The 12,716-nt window shown below is 45.2% G+C and overlaps 1 protein-coding gene across 1 annotated transcript; it reads left to right on the forward strand.

Annotated features, from left to right (window-relative positions):
• The first annotated feature begins 6,692 nt into the window (after nt 1–6,692).
• LOC123070221 (elongation factor 2) lies at nt 6,693–11,382 on the forward strand. Its single transcript, XM_044493303.1, has 3 exons — nt 6,693–6,842; nt 7,798–7,927; nt 8,781–11,382. The coding sequence occupies exons 2-3, from the start codon at nt 7,837–7,839 to the stop codon at nt 11,219–11,221; spliced, it is 2,532 nt and encodes an 843-aa protein (XP_044349238.1). The 5' UTR covers nt 6,693–6,842; nt 7,798–7,836; the 3' UTR covers nt 11,222–11,382.
• The last annotated feature ends 1,334 nt before the right edge of the window (nt 11,383–12,716 follow it).

Genomic DNA, 12,716 nt, shown 5'->3' on the forward strand with positions numbered 1-12,716 from the left:
CGTGTGTAGCCGTGATGGTCTCTTTTCGGCGGAGTCCGGGAAGTGAACACGGTTTTGGGTTATGTTTGACGTAAGTAGGAGTTCAGGATCACTTCCTGATCATTGCTAGCTTCACAACCATTCCGCTTGCCCTCTTCTCGCTCTTATTTGCGTATGTTAGCCACCATATATGCTTAGTCGCTGCTGCAGCCTCACCACTTTACCCCTTCCTTTCCCTTTAAGCTTTGCTAGTCTTGATACCCATGGTAATGGGATTGCTGAGTCCTCGTGGCTCACAGATTACTACAACAACAGTTGCAGGTACAGTTATGCGATGATCATGACGCGAGAGCGATGCTTGCTTGCGTTGAGTTCTTCTTCTGCTTCTTCGATCAGGGGATAGGTTCCAAGTCGGCAGCCTGGGCTAGCAGGGTGGATGTCGTTTGAGTTTCTGTTTGTGTTTCATCCGTAATCGGATGGTGCTCTTATGTATGATGATGTTGTATTCGTGTGGCATTGTATGCCTTTTGTATGTATCCCCATCTATTATGTAATTTTGATGTAATGATATCCACCTTGCAAAAGTGTTTCAATATGCGGTTCTATCCTTGGTGGGACCTTCGAGTCTCTTTAGGATAGTATCGCATATTGGGCGTGACAAGCTGAGCGGTGTCATTGGAGCCCGAATACATCCACATCGAGTGATCATGGGCCTGGAGCGGCTGGATGTGTCGACTGAGAAACACTTCCAGTAAATCCATGCCAGTCACACCCTAACGGATCAACTGGACTACCCGCTCGACTAGCATGTTCGTCTCTACGTTCTCCGCTGCAGACACGGTCAAAGAAGAAGGATGCTAGACTCGATCTAGGGTAAAGGGAGGAAGACCGGTTGACTGACCGGAGGTCGGAATGTCTTGGCAATAAAACCAGGTCGACTGCCACCCTCTAACCGACTCGGGAAGTGTCATAGGAGGAAAAGTGCTCCTCTTCCTCATCTAAATCCCTAAACCCCCACACATCTGAATCACGTGCGTCCTCTCGTCAGTCGGATTTGCCTTCTTCACCGACTGGGAACGACAAGTGAAGATATGTTTGAAGAGACCCCAGTGCGGTCTACAACCCAAGAAGTTTTCATTTAGAAACAAATGCAACAAGGTATGTGATGGTGTTGGGAGAGAAATGGTGAAGCTCAACACCGAAAAATTTCAGAAAACCCCGGAAGAAAGGAACCACGTTCGACATGAGTTGCGAGGAGGACGCACTCACCCGCCCGCAGCTGAGGCTCGATCTCGTCCCCCGGCAGCCTCCAAGTCCCATCGGCAATCAAACCCGCGGCAGTCAGATCCTCCAGATCCACTTGCCGGAGTGTGGATCGAATCCAGTCCCCCTGGATCCAGCCAGGCGGCAACCCGGACCTCGATGACGAGCCCCGACTCGTTTCTTGCCCTTCGCCGTCACCGTCGCTTTCTTCGCACGCTCTAGGGCCGCCGTCTTGTCCTTCACCATGGTGGCGGATTCCGCACGGGCGGGGCGGCGGTGTCGAGAGTGGAGGCAGACGCGGTGGATAAGAAGAGGAAGAAGAAGGGGAATGGGGCGCACTGTGCAAATGCGTCAGCCACAACGCCTTTCATGGGCGTGCTTCCGAGTGGCTGACGCGTGGGCCTGAGCGATCCTATCAAATCCCGCAACAGTCGCGCGCCGGATACGTGGCGAAAAAGGTGGCATGAAAATCAAGGCGCCCTAGTCTATCCGTCCTGTTTACTGCGGCTCGCTCCGCCTCGTGCGCTTCCCCAAATTTTTGAATCCCGTGAGATCCGGGAACTGCAGCAACCAATCATGCTGAAGATTTAGCACCGTATCAACACTCGAAGATTGCCAGCATAAGTTCACTCGACGACCTCTGAATCGATCAAGGCGACTGAAATGAAGACAAAGTTTCAGCATGAACCTTGAGCTCGACAAGAATGCTTATGGAGCATAAGAGTCAGGTCAAGGTCAACTTCAAATCTCTTTTCACTCAGACCTCAATCCATTTGGGGGCTAATGACGATGCCATGAACCTAGGGTAGGGTCATAGGCCTAACCTATACGCCCTACCCAAGGACATTACCCTAGAGTCAAGGACATTCAAAGTATAGCAAGAAGTATCGAGTGAAGCCATCGAGTGCAATCCACTCGACCAGTCACCTCACTCGGATACCCCCAATTTCACTCAACTTGGATTGAGTCATTCAACCATACAGGAAACCACTCGGAGTACAGAAGACCTAGAGGATGGCAACGGTCAGACGTTCACTCTGTAGTCTTAATGATCATTAATAGCACTTTATAGCTGGCGTTACCAGTAACGCCCTATCTTAATGTATATTAAACCCCTGCAACAGAGGGCGACTGGGGTCCTGGCGCACTCTATATAAGCCACCCCCTCCTCTGGGACAAGGGTTCGCACCCCTTGTAACACACACACCCATATTCCAGTCAACTGCCTCAGGGCACCGAGACGTAGGGATTTTACCTCCTCCGAGAGGGGCCTGAACTCGTAAACTCGTGTGTACAACCTCGCCGTAGCTAGGGCCTTGCCTCCTCACACGTACCCCCTACTCTTACTGTCAGACTTAGTACCACGACACAACCCACCTGGGCGCGCCTGGGCCTACTGGCGCGCCCAGGTGTCTTGTGCTCACCTCCTTCACCTTCTGGTCCTCCCACAAAGATTCTAGTGCCTCTTTTCTTCCCAAAAAATTTGTCAAAAAGTTTCGCTGCATTTGGAGAACTTTGATTTTTGCACAAAAACAACACCACGGTAGTATTGCTGAAAACAACGTCAGTCCGGGTATGTTCCATGCAAATCATACCAAAACCATATAAAATTGTTGTAAACATGGCATGAATACTTAATAAATTATAGATACATGGGAGACGTATCATAGGGTCATAGTAGTATCATAAGGAATACAAACCTTGCTCCTCTGATTGTGAAAGGATCGAGAAGAGGGGGTGATTAGAACCTTCACAAGTAAAAGTGGAAGTTTTTAGTTTCTTCAAGTTAAGGTTGAGTTTAGCACATATTAAAGGGCACACAATACATTTTACACTAGCATGGCAAGAGTATGAGCAGCGAAAAGAGTAAAGCATGCAAGTGCAAGAATGTAAAGGGATGGGATTGGAGTGTGCAAACGAAATGGAGATGCGAAGAATTTTTGGCGTGGTTTCGATAGGTGGTGCTATTGCACGTCCATGTTGATGGAGACTTCAAACCACGAAGAGTAATGGTTGCGCAAGTCTACGGAGGGCTCCACCCACGAAGGGTCCATGAAGAAGCAACCTTGTCTATCCCACCATGGCCATCGCCCACGAAGGACTTGCCTCACTCGGGTACATCTTCACAAAGTAGGCGATCTCCTTGCCCTTACAAACTTCTTGGTTCAACTCCACATCATGTCGGAGGCTCCCAAGAGACAACCTAACCAATCTTGGAGACACCACTCTCTAAAAGGTAATAGACGGTGTGTTGATGATGAAATTCTTGCTCTTGTGCTTCAAATGATAGTCTCCCCAACACTCAACTCTCTCTCACGGATTTGGCTCTGGTGGAAGAGGGATTTGAGTGGAAAGCAACTTCGGAAAGGCTAGAGATCAAGGTTCAAATGCTAGGAATGGAATCTCATCTCGACACATGAGTAGGCGTGGTTCTCTCTCATAAAATGAATGGTGGAAGTGTAGGCTCATTTTGATGGCTCTCTCCAATGAGGAAGAGGGGATGGAGGGATATATATATAGCCTCCACACAAAATCCAACTGTTACACACTTTGACCCATCTTGGTGGCACCGATTAAAAAACTCGGTGGCACCGATCTTTACAAAAATATGAACGTTAGGAATCTTGGTGGGACCGACTAGAACAACTCGGTGGGACCGATGTGCTAGGGCTTAAGGCAAACCTCATCTCGGTGGCGCCGATTGCATCATCTCGGTGGGACCAAAGTGAAGCAATAAGCAACAGAGAATCGGTCAAGCCAACTTGGTGAGACTGATTGTAACATCTCGGTGGAACCGAAGTGAATGCAACAAGTCACAGAGCGCTGGCAAGGCCATCTCGGGGAGACCGAGATCCGTATCGGTAAGACCTAATTGTTAGATTTTTGGCAGTGGCTAAGTCGAGATGAACTCAGTGGCTCTGGATGGGAAATGTTGGTGGGTCCGAGTTGGAAATTAGGTTTTGTACATATGTGGATAGATAAAGTGGCTGAGGGTTTTGGTACTAATATCACTAAGCACTTGAGCAACAAGATCATTAAGCAACACCTCATCCCCTTTTAATAGTATTGACTTTCCTATGGACTCAATGTGATCTTGGATCACTTAAACAAAATTGTAGAGTCTTGAGCTCTTGCCAATCCTTTTCTTTAGCATTTTGAACGGGTTCCACATCCTCTTGTGCTTGCCACACCACTGTTGAACTTATTTGAAATATACTAGAGAAAGACATTAGTCCAATAAAAGATATGTTGACATTAATTACCAAAATCACCCAGGGAGCACTTGTGCTTTCAGATTGTTTACTTCACTTTGGTCGGTCAAGGAAACATTCAACTTTGTGTCATCTATTTTGCTATGGTCTAGTATCTTCATGTCGAATTCCAGCTAAAGGAGAGCCCATCCTGTCCATCTAGGCTTGGTCTTTCTTTGCAAGCACGTCCTTTACTATCTGACGATCCATGTAGACAATGATTTTTGTTTCTGCAATGTAAGGCTGGGACTTTTCAGAAGCAAATATTACAACACAGAATTCTCTATCATCTTTAGCATAGTTCCTTTGGGCATCACTTATAGTACGACTAGCGTAATAAATGATATTAAGGTTGTTACCTTCATGTTGTCCTAAGTCAGGACTTATCGCATTGTTATCAGTCTCACAAATTACCTCATAGGGTTAGTCCCATGTAGATGGTTTGATGATAGGTGTCGTGATCAAGGCTTGCTTCAAATGCTCAAAGGCGGTAGTATACTCCTTGCCGAATTCGAACAGTCACTTTTCTGCATAAGGTTTGTCGTTATCATGATGTTCTTTTCTTAAGCTTAAAAATGCTCTTGTAAGTGCTATAATGGCAAACACGTATAAAGAGGTGCACAAACATGATAAAATCCAAACAATCCTATAGCTACGGAACAAAATAAGAGGTGCAAAACAATGCAATAATTGGATTCATCACGCACCTCTCTCTGATGGGCTTCCAAGCATCACTGTTTCGGACCCTCCTAGAGAAATGCATGGACCACATCCTTTAGGTTCAGGCTTGGATCCTCCTTGCACTACAATACTTTAGGACTGAGGGATACGGCACCGGTGTTCGAGTTTGCTGGTGCGGTGTCTGGTTTGCGAGTCGAAGTCATTGTCTTTGCAGTCAAAACTGTAGAAACCATTGTCTATAGTCTGCTGGCCTTCTTCACTTCACTGCATTCATCATATGATGTCATGACTTGTGGATCCAATATGTCGCAACTTGCGACAATGGTAGTTGGAAAACTCCCCGCTTGCGCTTGTAATTTCAATGAGGTGGCCTCCTTCTCCTCAAAACTCGGTGTGCTCACGTCGACTTTTTGTGACACATTGGTCGCCGCACTTGGCGAACTAACCCGGATCACTTCTGGTAAATGGCATGGCGTTGTTTGTGATAGCCTCCTGCTGTCCCACGTGAGTACCAGTGTCCCTGACACATGCACAAACTACCTCGAGTTGGATCATGTAGAGCTCATTAAAGATAGACCTCTTCACGCTCATGAGAGAACTCCCGCTCCCCTCATAAACCCTCACCCGATCATCGTGCCATTCCGGAAAATCCCTCGGTAGGTATACTGGCATGGTGACTAGGTCAGAGGGGAAACATGAGACAGTTTTACCCATGCTCAGGCCCTCTGGAAGAGATAAAATCCTACTCCCGCTCTGTGTATATTGCTATTGGGGTGTATAAAGTACATGTATAACCGAAGGATTGCATGATATGTGGAGGGGAGTCCTCCATGGCTCCGACTTCCTTATCTTGAACGACAAGACTTCCAGAGTGTTCTCCTACAGGGCATGAAGGCCCTACTAATGGCCCAGGGCGCAACCGACCTAGGGGGGCTTGGGACGGCCTACTTGGGCCGGTAACCAGCAAGGCGAGGCACCCCTGAGCCATAACACCGTTAGTAACCTTTGAACCAGTCATCAGGTTTGGCTGCATGCCGAACACGATCAATCAAATATTGAAAGCAATCTATTTTGTCCATACCACAGTGGACATAAACACAAATACTTACGGAGGTGGTATCATTTAGAGCTTCTGTCAGAATGTTCATAGTAGAGCAGATTTGTTGTTAGTATTCACATTGGTATTTTGGCTGAAAAAGTTGCACGACTTGTCCACACTAACCAATTGACCGGAGGATGCACAATAAGAAGTAAAAATGGATACCCTAAAAAAATGGAAGAGTAAGGGCCAAGCTGCATGCACAGCCTGACTATACGTAAGGGCCAAGTTTTTTTTGAGAGAGATGGAAGAGCGGCCCAGAAATCAGCTCGGAACAAGTCCACCGCGCATTCTCCGAACTATCCCTTCCTTGGTGCAGATCGAACGGCGTCGCTCGCCACACTGCCGCACGGACAGCCACGATTCGCTCGCCTTTCCCGCAGCGCCGTCACTACGCAGCCAATAAAACCACCCAAAGGCCGCAACCCCCGGTAGCCCACAGCGCACTGGCCACAGGGGGATCGCCTAGGTCCTTCTCCTGCGCCTTCGCTCGGCGCCGCGGCCGCGCCTCTTCATCCTCCAGGGCTGTCCTCATCTCATTCCTCCTGATAGCGAGGGGGATCCTCAAGGTGAGACAACATCCTTGTGCTCGATCGATCAATTCCCTGTAGATCGTCCGTGTGTTGTGTTGAGTGGTTTTGGTCCAGCTCGCAAGGGTTCTTGTTCTTCCCGTGGAATAGTTTAACATTATTTGTAGTAGGTACAAGTAATGGTCTCGTGCTGAATGCCGATCTAATTCTGGTAGATGTATCTTTTGTATCACAAAACACGCCCTAGATTTTTCTCCCTGATGCATTTTACCGTCTGATGCGATATAAATGCCGTTCTGTTGAAACGTTTTCGGTGCTACGTATTTTACATTCGAATTTGTTTCCAGTAGCAAAGTTTAAATTATGTTAAGCATTCGAACATGTATTGTTTCCGCAGGGCCATAAGTTTCTGCAGAGTGACATGAATATGTGTTCCGTTTATTAAGAGATTTATGTTCTGTTTACTACAGTATTATGCTACTGATTCATGCGATTCACTAGATACACAATCTTTGTTTTCCTTCTCTTTCTTGTATTGATACAAGAGCTTCGTTTAGTTCTGTCATGGCAATCTTGGGTATTTTTTTTTCCGAGGCTTTGTTTTCTGTTATCTCTACTCTCTGATTTACGATCTCTTGCTATGTAAATAAGGATATTTTGTGTTGCAGTCTAAAGTTCATTATTCTGCGAAATGTTTAATGTTACAACATTTACCTTAGTTGTCATGCAGAATCTAATATAGACTGAAGTCTCAACTGGCTTGCATTATATTGATGTCCTTGTTTTCAACCTGTGCTTTGATTTTTTTTACCATGTCTGCAGAATTTTCTCTTTCCATGCTCTGCTTACCTCTGTGCACTTATGTATACAAACATAGGAGCTACCAAATCTGGTTAGGACTGTCATTTCTACCTTGGGGTGATTCAGTAATCTTCTTAGTACTGTTAATCTTAGTCATTACATGGATTCTAACTTGGTTACTACTTTTGAACAGGAATTTATATTTGTACTGTGATAATCAAAAGCAGTCAAGATGGTGAAATTCACAGTAGAAGGACTCCGCATCATTATGGACAAGCAAAATAATATTCGCAACATGTCTGTTATTGCTCATGTGGACCATGGTATGTGCTGGAAAGGTTACTGCTTGGGTTGCACAAGTATTTGATGTTTTTATTCATATGTTATCTATGGGGGTTGATCCCTTTTTGCTTGTTCATATTGTCTCTTGTTTGTATGAATAGTTGCTCAGCATAGACTTGTGAAATATTTTATCTCACAGCATAGCTTGTTTATATTTCTGTTCTCAGATTGTATATTTCTGCTCATATATTTTCTTTGTATTGATTCTTTGTAGCTTGTTCATGATGTCTCTTGTTTTGCTAGAAGCCTAGAACACATGCCCATTTTTAGATTGCTGTGATATTTTAATTGCATAATATAGCTCGTTTACATTTGTGCTGTCAGATTGTATTTTCATCCTGAAAATTGCAATCCATATGACGTTGACCAAATACTAGCTTAAACATGATTGTGCACAGTAAAGTAAAATTCAATGGATAACCTGTTTGTTCCTTTCATTTTAAGGATCTGATCATCCAGGATTTAAAGCTATTTTTGTATTGTCCTGAAGTAAATGGGTGATTATTTCAATATGTGTTGGTTGTATTTTGTGTTACTGCATAGTTGTGTTATGCAATTTAATCTCAGTAGATCATGTGTGCTCATCAAGCCATTTTGTTGTCTCTCCTGTTTGTTTTTGTTTTAATCTTGTTATTTATTTATTTTGCGAAATTTAATCTTGTTAGTAATCCCTGAATTCCAACATTTATGTACTCTCCTTTTCGTGGGTCAATGTTTCGACTGTGCTCTATCTTTATGGTGTTTTAGCGCTCCGTTTCTTGTTCAATATTAAGAGTGTGCACTGTAATTACATTTCATGTTTTTGACCATGTTCATGGTTTTTACTTATGGCAGGCAAGTCTACGCTTACTGATTCTCTGGTGGCAGCTGCTGGGATTATTGCACAAGAAGTTGCAGGTGACGTCCGCATGACTGATACTCGTGCAGATGAAGCAGAACGTGGTATCACAATCAAATCCACGGGTATATCTCTTTTCTATGAGATGACTGATGAATCACTCAGGGCTTATAAGGGCGAGAGAGATGGGAATGAATACCTGATCAACCTTATAGATTCGCCTGGGCACGTTGATTTCTCTTCAGAAGTCACAGCTGCTCTTCGTATTACTGATGGTGCTTTGGTGGTGGTTGACTGTATTGAGGGTGTCTGTGTGCAAACTGAAACTGTGCTTCGCCAAGCCCTTGGTGAGAGGATTAGGCCTGTCCTTACTGTGAACAAGATGGACAGGTGCTTCCTTGAGCTTCAGGTTGATGGCGAGGAAGCTTACCAGACTTTCTCCCGTGTCATTGAGAACGCCAATGTCATTATGGCAACATATGAAGATGCAAAACTTGGTGATGTCCAAGTCTACCCAGAGAAGGGAACTGTTGCTTTCTCTGCTGGTTTACATGGATGGGCATTTACTCTCACGAACTTTGCTAAGATGTATGCCTCCAAGTTTGGAGTTGATGAAACTAAAATGATGGAGAGGCTTTGGGGTGAGAACTTCTTTGACACAGCCACGAAAAAGTGGACCAACAAGAACACGGGCTCTCCTACTTGCAAGAGAGGTTTTGTTCAGTTCTGCTATGATCCAATCAAGCAAATAATCAACACCTGCATGAATGACCAGAAGGATAAATTGTGGCCTATGTTACAGAAGCTTGGTGTGACCATGAAGGCTGATGAGAAGGAGCTAATGGGCAAGCCTTTAATGAAGCGTGTTATGCAGACTTGGCTGCCAGCAAGTACAGCTCTACTTGAGATGATGATATTCCACCTTCCTTCTCCTTCGAAAGCACAGAAGTATCGTGTAGAGAACTTGTATGAGGGGCCCCTTGACGATGTCTATGCAACTGCTATAAGAAACTGTGACCCAGAAGGTCCTCTTATGCTCTATGTTTCCAAGATGATTCCAGCATCTGATAAGGGCAGATTCTTTGCGTTTGGCCGAGTCTTCTCTGGGAGAATTGCAACTGGCATGAAGGTCCGGATCATGGGCCCAAACTATGTTCCTGGCCAGAAGAAGGATCTGTACGTGAAGAGTGTCCAGCGTACAGTTATTTGGATGGGGAAGAAGCAAGAGTCTGTTGACGATGTTCCTTGTGGTAATACTGTTGCTATGGTTGGCTTGGACCAGTTCATCACAAAGAATGCTACCCTGACAAACGAGAAGGAGGTTGATGCATGCCCAATCAGGGCAATGAAATTCTCTGTATCCCCTGTTGTACGCGTTGCTGTCCAGTGCAAGGTTGCCTCCGATCTTCCCAAACTTGTGGAAGGCTTGAAGCGCCTGGCGAAGTCTGACCCTATGGTTGTGTGTTCCATGGAAGAGTCTGGCGAGCATATCATTGCTGGAGCTGGAGAGCTGCACCTTGAAATTTGTTTGAAGGATCTGCAGGAGGATTTCATGGGTGGTGCTGAGATTATTGTTTCCCCTCCTGTTGTCTCTTTCCGTGAGACCGTGCTTGAGAAGTCCTGCCGCACCGTGATGAGCAAGTCCCCGAACAAGCACAACCGTCTCTACATGGAAGCTCGTCCCATGGAGGAAGGGCTGGCCGAGGCCATTGACGATGGCCGCATCGGCCCACGCGATGATCCCAAGGTGCGCTCCAAGGTTCTGTCTGAGGAGTTTGGTTGGGACAAGGATCTTGCCAAGAAGATTTGGTGCTTTGGACCCGAGACCACTGGGCCGAATATGGTTGTTGATATGTGCAAGGGAGTACAGTATCTGAACGAAATCAAGGACTCCGTTGTGGCTGGCTTCCAGTGGGCGTCGAAAGAAGGGGCATTGGCAGAGGAAAACATGCGTGGTATTTGCTTTGAGGTCTGTGACGTCGTTCTCCATACAGATGCTATTCACAGGGGTGGCGGTCAGGTCATCCCGACGGCTAGAAGGGTCATTTATGCTTCTCAGCTCACAGCTAAGCCAAGGTTACTCGAGCCTGTGTACCTGGTGGAGATCCAGGCGCCTGAGAATGCACTTGGTGGCATCTACGGTGTTCTTAACCAGAAGAGAGGGCACGTGTTCGAGGAGATGCAGAGGCCTGGTACCCCACTTTACAACATCAAGGCGTACCTCCCTGTTATCGAGTCCTTTGGTTTCTCCGGCACACTTAGGGCTGCGACATCTGGCCAGGCCTTCCCGCAGTGTGTGTTTGATCACTGGGACATGATGTCTGCTGATCCTTTGGAGGCAGGATCACAGGCGGCGCAGCTGGTTATGGATATCCGCAAGAGGAAAGGGTTGAAAGAACAGATGACCCCTCTCTCCGAATTTGAGGACAAGCTCTAAATTTTTGCTCCCATGTTATCTCTTATCTCAGCCAATTTTTTATCTATGCTTGGTCTGTGTTAAGAGATACACTCTTTCGTATTCCAGTTCCTTGGGTTGTGTTGTACTGAACCTATTTCGGTCTCTTATCAGATTTACCAAATAATTTACCTTATATGATAGCTTGATTGAGTGGTTAATTTTAGCGAGTGTTGCTTTGCATCTCCTAATTGCATTTTCTTCTTATGTTTGAGAACCTTGGCAAGTTTTTTCAATGTTTCCTTGTGTCTGATAAATTGCCCCAACTGGTTTTATTGAAAACTTGAGCAGATTGTTGTAAATTAATTGTTGCCATTTCTTTTCAAGAGATTTTCTAAATTCTGATGTAGGACTACGCTCATTGATTCTGTTTGTAAATATATATTCCTGAGAGCTTCTAATGTGAAAAGAGGTGTTTTTGCAATGAGAAACACTGTACACTGTATTATTTCTTGACTATAATTCTGTTGCATTTAACTTAAGAAACACCCATAAAATACATCAGCATTCCAATTTACAAAGTGCAACCTGGGCAGACTCAAGTCCTGAATTGTTTTTTCTGTCAAAAAAAAAGTCCTGAATTGTTTTCGTTTTGACATTGTCCATGTGCTCCGGACACATAAATGGAAGTTCACTCTTGAACAATCTATGTTACTCTCTCTGTAAAGTAATATAAGATCTTTTAGATCACTGAAGTAGTGATCTAGAAGATCTTATATTAGTTTACAGAGGGGAGTATAAATTAATTTGGTGGGAGCCAAAAGATTTTCCCATGGGTGATTGTTGGTATGAATTTGACCAGGACGTATGCAATTGAAATAGCAAATCTTCTTAACCATGGTAATTTCTGTTTTTACTCTAGTGATTTTAAACTCTTGATTGCACTCGGAGATTTTAAACCCTGCTAATATTTGTTTCAGGTCTTACAGAAGCATAAGAAATGTGAGACTGATGGAGAGATATCATTACTTTGCTTCGAGTTGTCACCAATATGGTTTTAGAGTCTCTGCCAAGATGAAAAGAAGAGTGATTTGGCTGGCGTATAGATGCCCTGAAGCACATGCACACACGATTGTCTTCTAGTAGCTGGTTACTTAACTGCATTTTCTTACCAAATTTATCACCCTGCTCCCTTTCTGCTGTTTTTTTTTATGAAAATGCTGATGGGGCAGCTTTTCATTGAAACTTGGGGGGGGGGGGGGGGGGGGGGGGGTTAGAGGGTTTGTTTACAGCGGATTTACAGGTCCAAACAACAAACTGTTGGACATGCCATCATCACTACACCTACTATGGCGTTTTCTTAGTCGGGCTCCCTGGGTCTGTTGAGCAACGAGTTTGCCTTGCGTCGTCCCGCAGCTTGCCAAACATCCGCCTCCTCAATCATCCTCTCCACCACTGTCCTCACCGGCGAGTGTTGGTTCCTGAAGATTCTGGCGTTGTGTTCGTTCCATATCGACCACCATACAAGCTGGACCAG

The sequence above is a fragment of the Triticum aestivum genome, chromosome 3B (genome assembly GCF_018294505.1).
Source record: "Triticum aestivum cultivar Chinese Spring chromosome 3B, IWGSC CS RefSeq v2.1, whole genome shotgun sequence".
Taxonomy (NCBI): domain Eukaryota; kingdom Viridiplantae; phylum Streptophyta; class Magnoliopsida; order Poales; family Poaceae; genus Triticum; species Triticum aestivum.